This window comes from Drosophila ananassae, chromosome 3L (assembly GCF_017639315.1).
Source record: "Drosophila ananassae strain 14024-0371.13 chromosome 3L, ASM1763931v2, whole genome shotgun sequence".
In the NCBI taxonomy this organism is placed as follows: Eukaryota; Metazoa; Arthropoda; class Insecta; order Diptera; family Drosophilidae; genus Drosophila; species Drosophila ananassae.
In genome coordinates, this window is record NC_057929.1 from 18641202 (window position 1) to 18657691 (window position 16490).

The 16490-nt window shown below is 43.1% G+C and overlaps 5 protein-coding genes across 7 annotated transcripts; 1 reads left to right on the top strand and 4 right to left on the bottom strand.

Moving 5' to 3' along the window:
* The first annotated feature begins 186 nt into the window (after nucleotides 1-186).
* Nucleotides 187-3473, top strand: LOC6496639 (D-glucuronyl C5-epimerase B). Its single transcript, XM_001961273.4, has 3 exons — nucleotides 187-650; nucleotides 707-2097; nucleotides 2249-3473. The coding sequence occupies exons 1-3, from the start codon at nucleotides 552-554 to the stop codon at nucleotides 2613-2615; spliced, it is 1857 nt and encodes a 618-aa protein (XP_001961309.1). The 5' UTR covers nucleotides 187-551; the 3' UTR covers nucleotides 2616-3473.
* A 53-nt stretch (nucleotides 3474-3526) lies between these two features.
* Nucleotides 3527-4561, bottom strand: LOC6493928 (coenzyme Q-binding protein COQ10, mitochondrial). 2 transcript variants are annotated; one of them, XM_001961274.4, is made up of 3 exons: nucleotides 4421-4561; nucleotides 4205-4309; nucleotides 3527-4139 (listed from the first exon to the last, which is right to left on the bottom strand). In XM_001961274.4, the coding sequence occupies exons 1-3, from the start codon at nucleotides 4483-4485 to the stop codon at nucleotides 3686-3688; spliced, it is 624 nt and encodes a 207-aa protein (XP_001961310.1). In that variant the 5' UTR covers nucleotides 4486-4561; the 3' UTR covers nucleotides 3527-3685. The 2 variants fall into 2 exon arrangements, with proteins under 2 accessions (XP_001961310.1, XP_014762464.1); XM_014906978.3 differs by having other exon boundaries at nucleotides 4205-4537.
* Nucleotides 4562-5401: 840 nt separating this feature from the next.
* On the bottom strand, nucleotides 5402-6026 carry LOC6493927 (UPF0545 protein C22orf39 homolog). The gene is made up of 2 exons (XM_001961275.4): nucleotides 5875-6026; nucleotides 5402-5822 (listed from the first exon to the last, which is right to left on the bottom strand). Exons 1-2 carry the CDS (start codon nucleotides 5944-5946, stop codon nucleotides 5424-5426), a joined length of 471 nt encoding a protein of 156 aa, XP_001961311.1. The 5' UTR covers nucleotides 5947-6026; the 3' UTR covers nucleotides 5402-5423.
* Nucleotides 6027-6288: 262 nt separating this feature from the next.
* On the bottom strand, nucleotides 6289-10733 carry LOC6493926 (transcription factor Adf-1). The gene is made up of 4 exons (XM_014906977.3): nucleotides 10525-10733; nucleotides 10235-10423; nucleotides 7361-7654; nucleotides 6289-7286 (listed from the first exon to the last, which is right to left on the bottom strand). Coding segments are annotated over exons 1-4 (789 nt in total). The 5' UTR covers nucleotides 10526-10733; the 3' UTR covers nucleotides 6289-6981.
* Nucleotides 10734-13232: 2499 nt separating this feature from the next.
* Nucleotides 13233-14881, bottom strand: LOC116656207 (protein VASP homolog). 2 transcript variants are annotated; one of them, XM_032455654.2, is made up of 4 exons: nucleotides 14533-14881; nucleotides 13526-14400; nucleotides 13413-13463; nucleotides 13233-13308 (listed from the first exon to the last, which is right to left on the bottom strand). In XM_032455654.2, the coding sequence occupies exons 2-3, from the start codon at nucleotides 14373-14375 to the stop codon at nucleotides 13450-13452; spliced, it is 864 nt and encodes a 287-aa protein (XP_032311545.1). In that variant the 5' UTR covers nucleotides 14376-14400; nucleotides 14533-14881; the 3' UTR covers nucleotides 13233-13308; nucleotides 13413-13449. The 2 variants fall into 2 exon arrangements, 1 of the variants encoding a protein (XP_032311545.1); XR_004311208.2 differs by having other exon boundaries at nucleotides 13413-14400.
* Between the last annotated feature and the right edge of the window lie 1609 nt (nucleotides 14882-16490).

The window sequence follows — 16490 nt, forward strand, 5'->3', positions numbered from 1 at the left end:
AAATATGAAATATTGAGAAATACTGATATATGTGTATAGATAAAAAATTTAATTAATGATATAAATTTTTACGGATTAAACTAACTAGATATAAGAGAAAGCAAAAAAAGGTGGGTTTTTTGTCACCAATATTTTTAAAAATAGAGTTGTATAGAGTTGCCTAGAGTTGCAATGGAAAATGCTAAATTTATAATAGCTAGAAAAGAGCTAGAGCGCCCACCACTGTTCGTACGCCAAAACATTTGCTTATCTGTATATGCTGTTTTTCGGAAGAATTTAGAAAAATTGTGAGAAATCGTGGCCGACATGTTGGAGGGCCGTTGGAAACAGTAGTTTCATCAACGATAGGCTTCCCACTTTTGAAATCAGCATTACTTTGCCTCGGCAGGCGGAATTTAGTTAAGAGTAGTGTTTGGAAGGAAGGAAGAACCTTTCGGGGCACCACTTTCATCTGATGTGTATGGTCCGCCCACTCGTGGAATTGGAGTATGAATAAGCTGTCCAAAAAAGCTACCACGCTAGAATTGCAAGGGCATTAGCTGTGAATACGGATGTCCCGGTTCTCGAGCATCCAAGGAGATGTCCCCGCCGCGCCCGCTCTGCTAGTAACCAGGGATAGCCGGGACTCACGGAAGTTACCAGCCTTCAAGGTATTGCTTTTGCCACGAGTTTGTACCCATTTATGCCACTGTTCACGTACATGCAGCCTCGCGAGCCACTGGTCTTCTTTATCATGCGGTTGAATCTTAAGGCCGTGTTGCTCCTTCTCACCGCGGCCGTGGTGGTGATCACGCTCGGTGTCTACATGCGATGTGCCGCCTTCTCATTCTCACCGGATCTCATGCGTCCCCTGGACCGGTCCTCTAAGCTGTCGACCAGCGGGGGACATGTCGGGGAAGACGTGGTACTGCAGGACATTGAATGCGTGATCAACCAGGAGTACAGCGTCCACTGCAAGCGGGAGGAAAATGCCAACGAAGTATACGTTCCCTTCTCCTTCCTTCGGAACTACTTCGACGTCAGCGGCGCGGTTTCGACCAGCGGCTCCGAAGTGGCCAAGTTTAACTGGATGCACAGCACGTCGAAGGTGAACCTGCCGAAAGGCAAGTACGATGCCCGTGGCGTGTTCATGTACTTTGAGAACTACAACGTGGAAGTCCGCGACCGCGTAAAGTGCATCAGCGCCGCCGAGGGCGTGCCCGTGAGCACTCAGTGGGAGAAACGCGGCTACTTCTATCCGACACAGATTGCCCAATTCGCGCTCTCGCACTACAGCAAGAACCTGACTGAACCGGAGCCCCGTGTCCGGATACTCGAGGACGCTGACGGTAACCAGATCGATTGGAACACCCCACGCACCAGCAACATGACACGCATATGGCACCACCGGTTTAATACTAGCATCGTCCAGTTTGAAACGGCGCCCGGATTCGAGGGCGCCATTAGCACCACCCTTAACCAGACCCTGGACCTGTTGCTCAGCGTGGATCTGCTGCTGGTGACCAACGGAAGCAGCCTCATGGTTACTGTGCGAAACCGCGATACGCATCACAGCTACAACCTCCACTATATACCCGCTGACCTGCTGCTCAGCGTGCAAGACTCAAATATTTATTACGGCCTGGGCGGCTCGGCGCTGAACAAGTGGCGACACATAACCCGTGACCTGCACATCGATGTCCAGAAAGGAATTGTGCTTGGAGACAGGCGCTCACCGCTAAAGGTGCGGCGCTCCGATCTGGAAGTGCTGTCGATTGGATTTCTGGGCCTGGGATTCTATGACAATGTCACCCTATCCACTAGCGACCACCTGGCGCACTTCTATGACGCAGCCGAATGGTTTGTTCACAACCAAGACGTCAAGACGGGCGGCTGGGCCAACCCCGTACGGCGGAGCCTCAATGGCTTTGCCGAACTGCGGCCGGGATGGATATCGGCCATGGGACAGGGCCACGCCATTTCGGTACTAGCCCGCGCCTATTGGCACTCCGGCGGCGATGAGCGCTATCTCCGGGCGGCTGCAGCCGGACTGCAGCCCTATAGGATCTTTTCTCGGGACGGTGGAGTCTTGGCACAGTTTATGGACAAGTTCTACTGGTAAGTTGAAGAAGGTTCACGCTAGATTTTCTAAGAAGATTCATTAGTGCATTAACTTATCAAAGGTTCTAGAGTTTAAATGGTTAAAGGGCAATAAAAAATTCAAAATTATAACAATACAGTTAAATTAAAATTATAATTTTTTACACAGGTACGAGGAATATCCCACCACGCCACCTTCCTTTGTGCTAAATGGATTTATATATTCACTTTTGGGACTTTATGACCTCAATAGCACGGCACCCGCTAAAATCGCCCGAGACGCCGGCAAGTTATTCGCCCAGGGCATGCATTCCCTGAAGAAGATGTTGCTGCTGTACGACACAGGGTCTGGGACCAGCTACGACCTGCGCCACCTCAGCCTGGGGGTAGCCCCAAATCTAGCACGTTGGGACTACCATGCGACACACGTTAATCAGCTTTTGCTTCTGGCCACCATTGACAGCGATCCACTTATCGCTCAGACAGCGGAGCGCTGGAAAGGCTACATGTTCGGCAGAAGGGCAAAACACAACTGAGAACTAAGAAGGCTGGCGGCCTACCGCCGCCGGAAAAGTGATATTTTATAAGGCTTAAGCATGGGCTTCACCATTCTAAATGGTGGCAAACGGTGCCATGCCCTTCCCACACCCCATACTCCCGAACCAGGAAATTAAGTTTTACCTGTTTTGTTCATTTAGCTCGTTTATATTCATTTGTCCGCTCCAACTAGACGTTTACTATTAAGCTAAAGTACCTCTAACTTAAATTGCTGCTGGACTCGACTTGAAAGTGTGTTGATTTCCCGCAGCCCAATTGTTTTCGCGAAAGTAGTTGCACTCACTGGACAATATGAATAACCTACCAACAAACTAATATCTAAACTAACACTGTTGTAGTCAGACTTTTTACTGCGCCAACTAAGTAGTGTTCGTTACATCCCCTGTATAAAGTAATGTAGAGCTTAGCATTATAGTCGTAGTTGCAGTCCGGATGCAGCCGCAAAGAAGGTGGCATCTGGTAGATGCACACTTACCTTGTAGCATTTTCACAAACATGTAGATCTACCCCGAAGAATATGAGCTAGAGATGCACGATAATAACGATTTCTGTATGGTAAGCATGTAATGTAATGTATCGTAGCGTAGGGCACTTGGAAATGTAACTCAATTTCTCTTAACTTAAACGATGCCATTCCAACCATAATCTTACTTTAACGACTAAGTTCTTATTACCATCGATCGATGCTGTCAATTACCAAGTAACACACTTTTGAATTTAATCTGCGGATCCGTTATTGTTGCACTCTTAATTAACCCTTAACGAGACTGTTGATGAAATGTTTGATTTTAATGTTGTGTTGAGTGAATCACATTAAAGTACTTAATTTATGTTCATTGTGCGAGTTTTTCATTTGTAAATTCATTCGACAAAGCGGTAATCGCAAAAGTAGACTCGGCAGGCAATTTATTTACAATTTTGGTTAATTGTACTAACAAGGGATTTAACTTCTTTGTCGTCAAAGAAATGTACAAATACACGTTCAACTTAAATCTCTAAAACGACTACAATTCTAGGGGTTATGCATGGGCTTGTGATTTAGAAACCATCAGGATCTGTTTGAGGTAAGCACATGGGACCGAATCGAGGGCGGTCCGTTCCGCCGGCGCACTTCCTGGATGAACGCGTTCTCCATTTGGTCACAGATGAGGTCAAAGAAGATATTGGCCACATTGCTGTGCAACAGTGATTTAAACTCGAAAGTTACTTTAAAGTCCAGTACGCAGGAGTCGGGTATGTCCTTTAGGCCGGGACTGAAGCGCCACTCGTTCAGCAGGTAGTTGAAAAGTCGTCCATCATGGCACTCCGATCTGACCAATTGCGGCGGGTTCAAGGAGACCCGAGACGTGTAGGCCTCGTTAAGGGGCGGAAAACCAACAATTAAGTCCGCCTTGAACCCAGAGTTGTCCTGAGTGTGCACATCCGACCGCTTTACATATGGCACAAATCGGTAATAGTTGCTCACATCGGACACCACGTCGTACATTTCCTGCATGGAGTACCTAAAACAGAGAAACGGTGTAAAAGTGTCAGATCATCCAGCGCAGATTCTGCGCCGAACACATACCCCACGAGTTCCTTCTTGGTGTACCGTCGGTTCTTGTTGCGGAGGTCATTGAAAGTTATGTAGGACCTGTGTGTGCTGCTGCCGAAATTGTGCTGCTGGGAACCTCTGCAACGAAAGAAGCAGCCAAAGCACAAAAGAACTCGGTCAATTTTGATATTAAGAATATTACAGGCGTGCCGCCCGTCAGGGTTATGTAATTTACGTTTACCTGCTGACCTTATTTCAATCAAGGGCCTTAGAATTCTGACATCTAGGGCTTTCAGTGTGCTTCCCTTTAGCATTTTCGGCAATGATGCTGAGTCGGGATAGGTGAAACTAATAAATATTTAGGTCTTGTCGATCCACGACGCTTCCTCGAAAGCAGATGTGCAACAGCTGATCGCAGTGCTGCCAGACTTTCGTGAATCCAAATAACGAAACCGCCAATTTTACATACATATGTATGTATATGTACATAAGAAACCACCACTGTCTGTATACCGAGTTCCTTTTGCCAGTCAAATCCTTCACAATGGTTCACCTGATAGCAGCTTTAGAAGCCCAGAATAAAGAACTACTAGATGCCCTAACACTATGTAGAAAGGAAGCTACTATTGCTAGCAATGAAGCACAACACTTCAAAGAATTATATGAGCAATTGAAGGCTGAAAAGGACTTACGCGAAAAACTCGAAAAAGACAAGTACACCATCCCCAGCATAGATAAGGCCGTTGCGTATTTGCAAATAAGGGCTGTCGGCAAGATCATAGATGAAACATATACCGCGTACTGTGGTGCCATCCTACGGCAATACCTGTCTAAAAGGAAACGGGTGCCCATTATGGTCGAAAGCGCTATTGTCAATGGTGCGCTGGCAATGCACTTCTCCACAATTAACATAGTCACTGAATGGGACATGCATTCCGCTATGCAATTCAAACGCAGATTAACACCCCGATCGATATTCGTAGCTATTTTTAAACTGATCATTACGGCGTTGGTTATTACGGTTATTATCAATCTATTCTGATTCCTACAGAGTGTTATTAATACAGTCCAGCAATACAATCGATCAAATCTTTGCCAAGTTCAAGCTCAAACTTGCTCCATGGGACTATGAAGAGTCGTGGCATCGTGGACAGTACCAGCAAACGGAAAAACAACGTGTATATGTGTAACTTCTGTCACAAGACCTTGGATCACAATAAAACACCATACTTATTTTCTTAGCTGTATATTTTCACATGATGGTACAAAGGCTGCGATCCTCTTCCTGCGGCGGGACTTGCCCAGAGAGCTCCTTTTGCTTTATCTCGAGATATGTGTTCTCATTGCGTTTCTCCATCCAATCGGGCAGCGGTGCAGCCCAGTCCTCTGGAGGCACTTTACGTTTCTGCCAGGTGTCGTTGGCAAAGTGGGCGCGCAGCCGAGTCAGGCGGCGTTGCTCTTCGCTCTTAACCACGGCAGCTCCCGCCGCCACGTCGTTTCCGTTCGACTGCTGAAAGCGTTCACAGTTCCTGTAATCCGTCAGCCACTGCGAGCAGTCAGTATCTTTGCCAAAGATGAAGTACTGGTGAAAGCGAGCCTTGAAACTCGTGCAATCGTCGTACTCATCCTTATACAAGTGGCACGGCCGTATCTGAAAAGCGGATTAATGAGGTCCGGGTGAAGTTAAGCCAAATATTACTTACCGCCCAAGCATCTTCCAATTTGGTATTCGAGTTGTTCGATTTTAAGTCAGCTTTGTCCGATTCTTTGGCCATTTTAATTACATAAAAAATTATTTTGAGTTGCCCGTAGGAACAGCTGATTTCTGTTTATAAATGAAACAGTGATGCCACTCCGCTGAAAAGGTTTTACCGTTACGTTTAAAAATATGTGAATGTTAGCTCTTCAGGATGGGCTTCTTAATTTCCTCGATGACGCACAGATAAGAGGCCGAGAAGATACATAGGTATCTACATATATGATGTAACTCAAAAGCCGCCAATTAAGATCGTTGACCAAATTGAATAGAACGGAGCACCGATCTTCGGAGTATCCGCCAATCCAAAAGTGAACTTAAGCAGATAAAATACGTCTTTTTAAGAAAAAGAGGTTGTATATACTTTTCAAATATATCCTTTAATACCAAATAATTGCACAATTAATAATGAAAATTGTTAGCAACTGGTGTTGCAGCAACTATGCATGTATTACGACTTTATCAATATGAATGTTTTAACCCAGTAGGTGAAAATGGGCTCAATTGTTTCTTCTGTCGAACTTATTCAAAGAATCCTTCAAGAGTTTTCAGCATATTACATTATTACTTAAAAATAAAAATAACGTTTAGGCGCAAGGGCTTAACTAATGTATTAAGACCCGATGGCAAGTTACAACTAAATCGTAGTCAAAAATGTACACTATTGCTGAATATGAAATATTTCCAGATTGTTTAACAACTCTTCGCAAAATCCCACATTGCCTTTCCACGATCGCATTACATTTATACAGAGCAGAGAACTGGGCGCTAATTCTATCGCCGGTCTCGGGGCCAACAAGCACATAAACGAGTGTCCTTATGTTTGCCTGCGTTTCGACTTGGGGAAGTATAATTACGGTTTACGTGTATGCGCCCTAGGGCTTAATTTCTAATATTTAACTTTAGTTTGACTTTAAGATCTACAATCTAATGAAGAGACCGCTGCATGAGCGGGTGTGGGCGTGGGCCGCTGGCCTATCTGCGTTCAAGCTTAGGGCAGGACGCTTTCCAACTGGAGCAGATGCAGCAGCTGCCGGTGGCAACCGCCCGACAGTTAGTATTTGTTGTGCTGGGCCAGCAGCTGCATGTCTGTTAGATACTTGATGATGTGCACCTTCGCCTCCGCCTTCTGTCGCACTCCCAGGGTGTTAAGCATGTCCGTAACGACCATGCCAAACGACTGATCCTCGGCGCTTACGGCCTGTGAGACGTTGTTTTGGAAAATCTTGATGGTGTTCAACATGTTGTCGCTGTGCTCCTCCTCGCTGCGTTCGCGCTTCAACGGCGGCTCATAGAAGTACGGCTTCTGGTCCTTGCCCACGGCGGTGGCCAGCTGTGCGTCCCCGGTAACCGTAATTTCTAAGAGAGATATGGATATAAAAATCAGTGACGTGGATACTTCTTGATAATGGGAGGAGGCGCATGCTATTTACCATGTGGATGGGTCAGTGCCTGGGCAGAAGTAGTAGCGCTGCCATTGAAAGGCTGTGCAAATATGTCCACAACGGTTTGTTGCTGCGCCTGCTGTTGCTGTGAAGGATCCGCCACCTGGTTGGCATTTTGGCTCCCATTGGCGCACTTGCCCAGCAGTGACTCGCGATATTGCCGAATTGAGTCCACCAAGAACTGCATCTGTTTGAAGTAGCGCCAACGCGATTCCTGGCATAGCTTCATCTCCCGAGCAAACTTATCCCTCAGACTCTTCCAGCGCTTGGTGCATTTTTGTTCTGTGGGACAAAGATAGGGCGAAGATTGGAGATAAGATTGTGAACGTTCAAGGTGTAGGTTAGGATAGGTTAGGTTAGACGGCTGGCGGTTTTCTTCCGAGGACCACCACACTTAGACAGCATTCGGCCCCTTGTGATACCGTGGGCCGGATCTGAAATTCCCCTTATTCGCGGAGAGGGACTTATGGTCTATCAGTTATGTTTGAGATTTTGGGCCAGAGTTGGAGGGCCAGCCAGAAATTGGAAACGGATTCCCAGCTGAGCTAGTTTTCCTTTTTGTTGGTTTTCTCTAAGTTGGAGCTTGGAAGAGGCTTTAGGTACACCGGTACCCTCTAGTTCTCCTTGGAGCGGTGTGGTGATGCCTTTGCGCGCTAATTCGTCTGCTATGCAGTTGCCATGACCCTGTGTCCAGGGACCCAGATGAGGCTTATGTCATAGTGGTTTGCAATCTCGTGAAAGGATTTTTTAGAGACTGTTTTGGAGTTGCTCCTTTCTTGGAATGCGGGTCTAGAAGGGTGTTTGTGGGTACTCCCTAGGAGTACAGTAGTCTGTACTGCTGGGAATGAGAGGGTCGTTCAGTAGAATGGTGGAGTGGCCCTTGTTAAGGTTGCTTCATTGCTGGGTTTGTTAGCCTGACAGCTTCTTAGGGACACTTTACTTTTTAAGGGCTGGCCACCATACAAGCGCTTCGTATAGTAGTAGGGGTCTGACTATGGCCGTATAGATCCAGAAACAATATAGGGGGACATGTCCCACTTGATTCCTTTCTTGATTCCTTTCTTCAGCTATAGCATATTGGAGTTCAAATTTAGCTTCCTATCCAGAATTAGCCCTAGGTATTTGGCGCTATTACTGAAGGAGTGACACCTTAGTCCGGCCCGGTGTGAGATTGAGTTTTGGGATGGGAGTTGGGGAGAAACAGAAGCGCATCGTCGGCATCGCTTACGACGCGGATACCCGTTAGCTGTCCGCGGCTTTTTATTTGCGGAGGATCCCTGAGGAAGGCTAACCTTAACTGGGAAGGCCATTCGCTATCCGCAACCTGCGACCCGTTGGGAAGCCCTCAGCTAGGCATCCTAGGAGACATCTCACAAACCCTTCGGACCGAATCAAGGAGTAGGACGACGAAAAATATGTGTCCCTAAAGTTAATCCTTTCGAGTGGCTGAAAAAGTTGCAAAAGCTAAATTAATTTGTTTTTTGAGCTAATTTTGTAAGATTTGACGGGCTTTGCTCTGAATATACATATGTAGTATGTGTGTAATTTTATTTCAAGTTCCTTGCCCCAGACATTCACCCGAAGGCTAAAGATTGGTCTCATAATAATCAGAAAAAAGTTGCTTGAAACTAAAAATCTACAAATAGGACCCCTGATAGAATCTTACAGACCTACATTTTTAGGTTGCGGAAACCCCCGAGGATTGCTAACCAATCCTGTAAAGAAAATCCACGGCAACTGTTTCGGTGGGTGGCATCAAGTGCTAACCAAAACAAACCTAACCCACACGGGGGCCAGGCCAAGCAGCTGTTTGCCACCGTTGTCAAAGGCAGAGGCGGCGGCAGCGGGCAGCAGCTTCCCAGCACCATTGTCTGCGTCAGCAGAGAAGTTGACGTGACGGTGACGGTGACGGCGCTGGTTACTGCCGACTTCGGCTGCCTGAAGACGGAATCGAGGCATGGAAACCTGTGGCATTGCTGCCCGCCTGGGAAGCTACTCACTCTTGCCTCAGGCTCTGCCTCTGTCTTGCATAATCGAAGCAGCCGAAGAATAAGGTGCATCGCGCAGTAGGCTAAAATATAGGGTTTGATCAAAGGCCATCGTCAAGGGGTGGGGGTGGGTGGTATATTTTGTTGGTATACTGATGAAAACTAAACGAAAGCTGTCTGGTTGGTCTCATACATACATATGTTTGTATCCGTGAGTATGTATGTGTGTATACCAACTGTCGGCCGAAGCAGAACTCTCCGCAGTCGCAGTCCACAATGGGACATTTTTGCAAATAAATTTCTATATTTTTTTGTTGAATGTTTTATCTTTTGTGGAGTATCCTTATTTTAAAATTTAATAGATATTTACGATGCTTTTATTTATATAAAATATATTTATATATTATTTTTATATATTAAAAACATTTACTCCATGATATTGCGTATATATTTGTCAAAATGTGCTATTATGAAATAGAATTGTTTGAAGAACTTATAAAATTTTTTCAACATCAACTATATTTTCAAATATTATTAATAATTCAAATATTATAATTCAGTAAAATGCAAAAAATTCCCATTGTGCAGTACGAAAATAAACGTCAGCGCAAGCACACATACACACACTCTGGCTTATAAAAAAGCAACAAAATCAGGGGTGCGAGCGAGACAACTACTGCGCCGCGACGCAAAGTACAGTACTTCAAAAATATCTCTGCCACCGCCTCCGTCTCAGCCGCCGCCTCAGCCTCTGCTCTGTCTCAGTCGACGGCACCACTCTCCGTTGCCTACTGTCCCCTTTTACAAGCAATCAATTGCTTGTTGTTGGACACAGTCGCGACTCGCGAGCCAGAGATAGCCGAATTTCACTTACCTGGTACTCCGAGCGTTTCGGCAATCTGCTTCCAGGTCTGGGCCTTGCGCACGAAGTGCTTGTAGTTGTAGTGCGACCTGTCGTAAATCACCGGATTCAACTTGACAGCCTCGATCAGGTTGAGATCAAACTGCTGCTCCATATTGGCATCCAGTTTGTCCATCTCGATGGCCGCCGTTAGGGTATGCACTGGGAGCAGACGGGCAAGGAGGAAAGAATTAGTACGGGGCACGGGAACGGGAACGGGATCGGAAACTTGGCACGGAACTGGCCTCCGGACCGACACTCACTCTGTTTCTTGCGTTTGCTAATTGTTATTTAGTGTTTGGCGCGAACGCACGCTGAGTGTTTGTTTTTATTTTGGTTGGTTTCTTCTGCGAGGAAGGAACGTCGACGTTTTATTATTTCTCTGTCGCGTCGCTGCCAACGTCCGATGATACTTCGCTGTCGCGTCGCTGCCAACTGTGAATTGGCAGCTCTGCCCACGGCGAATGGTAACGATGCCTAGTGAATGGCATATTTTCCCACTGCGAATGGCATATTAGTTCGTGTAGATTGACAGAATTACAACCAGCACCGATAATATTCAAAATTCTTATCGATAGCCGACCATATTTTGTATTAAACAACACTCTTTTTGGCAAGTGCTGAATAACGTTAGGACTTGCTTAACGCTAACAGCACCAGTGATGCCAGTATTTTTTCGAAAATGAAAGGATGAAAATATTATAAAAAGGACAAAAAGTTTATAATAATTTTATTTTGTAATATTAAGATAATAGTTTTAAGACATCTTAAGGCCCACATAAGTAGCCATGGAGCCAATTTTGACCTCACTGCCAAAATGTCTTTAATGTATCCACCTCTAAACGATTCCAAATTTTGGTTTTCACCAAGTTTACTTGGCTAAAAACTCTCTACCTCAGCATTTGACCTTGACCATGAAAGCAGTCTGAGAGCAAAATTTACCAGGTCCTCATAGGGGTTGTTGCCTGCAGAATCCCGATACCACTTTACTTCTGACTAAAATTTTGAGAAAAGACAATGCTGATTTGTTTTTATGATTCCCAGGGTATAGTCCACAAAGAATTGGTTCCTTGGAGTTTTGAAGCGTTAAATGCGCCATATTCGACGTGTTCGGCCCGAATGACGCTAAGGTGGAAGTTCGCGTTTGTTGCACGAGAATTCGCCGTCTCATCGATCGACGCTTGTGACCGAACTATTTGACTAAAAATTTACCACATTTTAAGCATCAACCACTCCCAGTATTCACCTGATACGGCACCGTGCGACTTCTACCTTTTCGGAAAAAGGCATTTGCCGATAAAAGGAAAACGTTATGCAGACGTAGAGGCCATTCAAAAGGCTTGCACCGGCATACTGGCGGCCATACCAAATTAGCTTTCCTTTCTTCATTTTAATAATATTATTTATAATTTCATTTATCTACCTTACCAGAAAACTCAAAAAACGCGATTTTTTAACAATTGCTATTTTTCATGAACCGACAGTGGATTTTTAAATATGCTTTCAAGATTAAATGTGACCACCAGTTCACAAATTTTTGGGATTTAGAAGTAGGCCTTGGCTTTAAATTCTTTCTTGTTTGGGCAAAAATAGGGTTTCTGACGATATAAAAAGCAGACATCCCCACACGAAAATCAGACGATTCAAGCATCTGCCTTGAACAGACTTCAGCTCTCAAATTTTTTTTTATTTATTTAACTGGTCTCTTTCTATAAGAGGCCCCCCCTGCTTTCTTCTTTTCTTCTTTAATTTAATTTATTTTTTGTGCAATGGAGATTGCTTATTTCCATTGCCACCCTCATTTTATTTACTCGATTCGGTGGTCCCTATGTTTCATTTGCTGCTCCTGTAGCCGAGCTTTTGGGAACTTGTCTGGAGATTATTTTCTTTATTTTTAACTTTTTATGTTATTGTTTATTTATATGTTCTTCCATGTGGGTTTTCATGCTACACATATCTTTCCTCTCTTTGGTTTTCTCTCAAGTCCGAATGTCGTACGTGAATTAGTTTTCGGACCAAAAGAGACTTTTGAAGAATTGTCGCATCAAAAGTCCCACATCGGATTCGAAGGGAATTCACAAAATATTTCCAATTTTAATTTTTCAATAAAATTCTAACATTTTAATTATATTATTTATTATTATACCCTTGCAGAGGGTATTATAATTTTGGTCAAAAATGTGCAACGCAGTGAAGGAGACATCTCCGACCCTATAAAGTATATATATTCTTGATCAGGATCACCTCCTGAGTCGATATGAGCATGTACGTCTGTCCGTCTGTCCATCTGTCTGTTTCTACGCAAACTAGTCTCTCAGTTTTAGAGCTATCGAGTTGAAACTTTGCACACATCCTTCTTTCCTTTGCAGGCAGTATATAAGTCGTAACGGGCGGGATCGGTCGACTATATCCTATAGCTGCCATATAACTGATTGATCGGAAATGCCATAACTTTGGTGTTTTTTAAGTTAGAGAGTTGGGACTTTCTACACATGTTATATTGACCAAAATATCTTATGTACAAAATTTCATAAGGATCGGCCGACTATATCCTATAGCTGCCATAGAACGATGGGATTTGGTACAGATTTTATTTTGGGAAAAACAATCTGACTTGTCGAATTTCATAAGGATCGGCCGACTATATCCTATAGCTGCCATATAACAGATTGATCGGAAATGCTATAACTTCGTTGTTTTTCAAGTTAGAAGAATGGGAGTTTCAATGGATTCCTCTTTTGGCATTAAATTCGATATGCCAGATTTCATAATGATCAGCCAACTATATACGATCCGCTATATATGTAATAATATAAGATGCGTGGCGCCACCAAGCGGACTGCGACTCAACTGCAAGGGTATATCAACTTCGGCTCCGCCCGAAGTTAGCTTTCCTTTCTTGTTTTTCCTTATTTTTCCTGTTAGGAATAATAAGTTATTTTTTTTGAATATTTTAATATTAAAATATTATTTACCTTCTGATAAACTAAAAATTAAAAAAAATACAAAATAAAAATGATTCCTTCAGGGGCCGTCTGCCTAATTCTCTGAAAATAAAAAAAACAATTTATTAAATAAAAACAAATGAAAGTTAATTTTAATAGTTGTAAAATGTTAAAAATTTAAATTGAATTTTCTAATTCAATCTTACCTGGCATTTTAATAGTTATGTGGGAACAAAAATAATTTTACATAAAAAGATCTGGGGAAAAGGATGAATTATTAATTGTAATAGAAATTAATTAATTTCAAAATTACACTCACCAAATAAATCTCCATCAATGTTAAAAAGTTCCGATAACTGAACCTGTGTCGGTTCTCGTTTCGGTGATGGAGATGCTGTTGATGGAGGGGGCGGCGACGGCGTGGGCGCCATATAGCTCTGTGAAGCGGATGTTGACCGCCTTAGAGCTTCCACCCACTTGTCGCGCTGCAGCCGCTGCTCCCCCACTGGCACGTACAGGTGCCCTTGCACTCCTTTGCAAGTCAGGTGGTGCGTCCCCACGTTCGTCTTGCCAATAAATGGGCACCACAAACAGGCACCACTCTTTGGCTGTGTAAGGCACACCTTCAAATGTTCCTCCAAACGAGCTGGCCTATTCAATTTTCCAAAACAGTGGTGGCACTGGTTGGCCACCGTTGACCAGAGCCGACCACTGCCATCTTCATGAGTGTGTGGCACCCACTTCTTCCTTCTCGGGGGTGGCTTCATCGGGGGCTTTGGCGGTGGTGGTGGCGCATTTTGTGGTAGTTGTGGGGGTGGTGATTCTGGCAGTTGTGGCAGCGATGGGGGTGGTGATTCTGGCAGTTGTGGCAGCGTTGGGGGTGGTGATTCTGGCAGTTGTGGCAGCGTTGGGGGTGGTGATTCTGGCAGTTGTGGGGGTTTGTGGTGGTTGTGGCGTCTGTTGTGGAGCCTGTTGTGGCGGCGGTGGCGCACCAAAAGGTGGCGGCGGCGCACCATAAGATGGCGGCGCAGGATACACGTGCTGCACACCATAAGGTGGCGGCGGCGCACTATAGGGCGGCTGCGCACCATAAGGTGGCGGCGGCGCACCATAGAGCGGCTGCGCAGCATACACTTGTGGCACACCATAAGGTGGCGGCGGCGCACCATATGGCGGCTGCGCACCGTTAACCGACTTTATGGAAAAAAGAATTTAGAAAATAAATATAAATAGAATAAACTAATATAATATACTAATATAATGTACTAATATAATATAGTAATATAATAAATAACTATGTACTAACTAATAACTAACTATACTTACTATATAAACAAACATTGCACTATATTAAAAAACTTTACAAGTTGTTCAAAGTTCCTCAACGTTAAAATAATTAAGTGGCAACCCTCCTCTCTCTTCCTCTTTCTTCCCAATCGAAATGCAACCTCGAATTGTTATCGATGTGCAACACTATTGGTACGCCAATATTTGCATATATTGCAAGTGATAAAGTTCATAAAGTGAAAAAAAATGGAATTCATTACTCAGCTGAAAAGTTTTAAAGGTGGACTTCCACCAGTGGTAAAGGAATGGGTGTTAAAAAAGAAGGATAATCTGGAAACAGGCTATTGCCTGTTTTCCAGTAATTTTCAATTAATGGATTCATCAGATGATCCATTCTTCTTAATTTTTGACGAATTTCACGTCCAAAATTTTAAGGTAAGTTCAATAGCTTTCAAATAACTGTTATCCGTAACGAAAGAAAGCATGCCGTAAAAGAGAGACAGTAGAGACCGATTGACTGAAAAAGTCAGTGCAAAAAGTCTTTTCAATAATTTGTTTTCGTTTCGCTGCACAGTGGTACATGGTTCCTGAAATTTTCACGAAAAACTTTTTAAAATTTTAAACGTGCATTTTTCCAATTTTAAACTAATATATTGATTATTTTAATTAAAAAATGAATATTTTTTTTTTAAATTCATTTATTTTGAGTTAAACTTAACAACTAATAAAGAATTCAAGTAAATAATTGAATAATTTTTTGGTTGTTTTTCAAGGTAGAGGGGTGAGGGGGCTTATCACACATGTTATATTTGGCCAAAATATCTTATGTACAAAATTTCATAAAGATCGGACGACTATATCCTATATATGTCATATAACGATCGGAATTGGCATAACTTTGGTGTTTTTTAAGTTAGAACGATGGGATTGGTACAGATACCATTTCGCACAAAATAATACTCATACGACCCGTGGCAATGTAAAAATTTTTATACATATTTCAGAATGCTCCCAATGAGTACAGGAAGTGGAAAATATTTTCCATTTCTTGTGCAAATCTGAAGGGAGATTTGCAAATTGTTTACTTGAAAACGGTAAGTTATTTTTCATATATATTAAAAAATGTTATAAATTATATATATTATATAAATTATAATATATTATAAAATTTGTTTCATTATTTAGACGACTACTGGAGTCCAAGTATTGGGCTCCGACTTTATAAAAGAGTGTGTGGAGTTTGTGCACTCTTTTATAAAAAAAATGCCTAAACTGCACCACAAGATGGCTGGTGCAGTGGCCGACAAATGCTCCGCCAATCTAAAGGCGATTGAATATCTACAGATGCAGGGAATTCCTGTTCTGTACGATTTGCGGCATTTCCAAGACACACTGCAGAGAGGCAGATATATTGATCAAATATTCTGTCGTCTTTACGTTGACCCCACGATTTCTGGGGACAATATGCAGAAAATTTTAAAGTTGTCTGGAAGTATTGTGGGGGAGAATGTTCCCATCGAATTGAAAGGAAGATGTGCAACACTATTGGTACGCCAATATTTGCATATATTGCAAGTGATAAAGTTCATAAAGTGAAAAAAAATGGAATTCATTACTCAGCTGAAAAGTTTTAATGGTGGACTTCCACCAGTGGTAAAGGAATGGGTGTTAAAAAAGAAGGATAATCTGGAAACAGGCTATTGCCTGTTTTCCAGTAATTTTCAATTAATGGATTCATCAGATGATCCATTCTTCTTAATTTTTGACGAATTTCACGTCCAAAATTTTAAGGTAAGTTCAATAGCTTTCAAATAACTGTTATCCGTAACGAAAGAAAGCATGCCGTAAAAGAGAGACAGTAGAGACCGATTGACTGAAAAAGTCAGTGCAAAAAGTCTTTTCAATAATTTGTTTTCGTTTCGCTGCACAGTGGTACATGGTTCCTGAAATTTTCACGAAAAAACTTTTTAAAATTTTAAACGTGCATTTTTTAAATT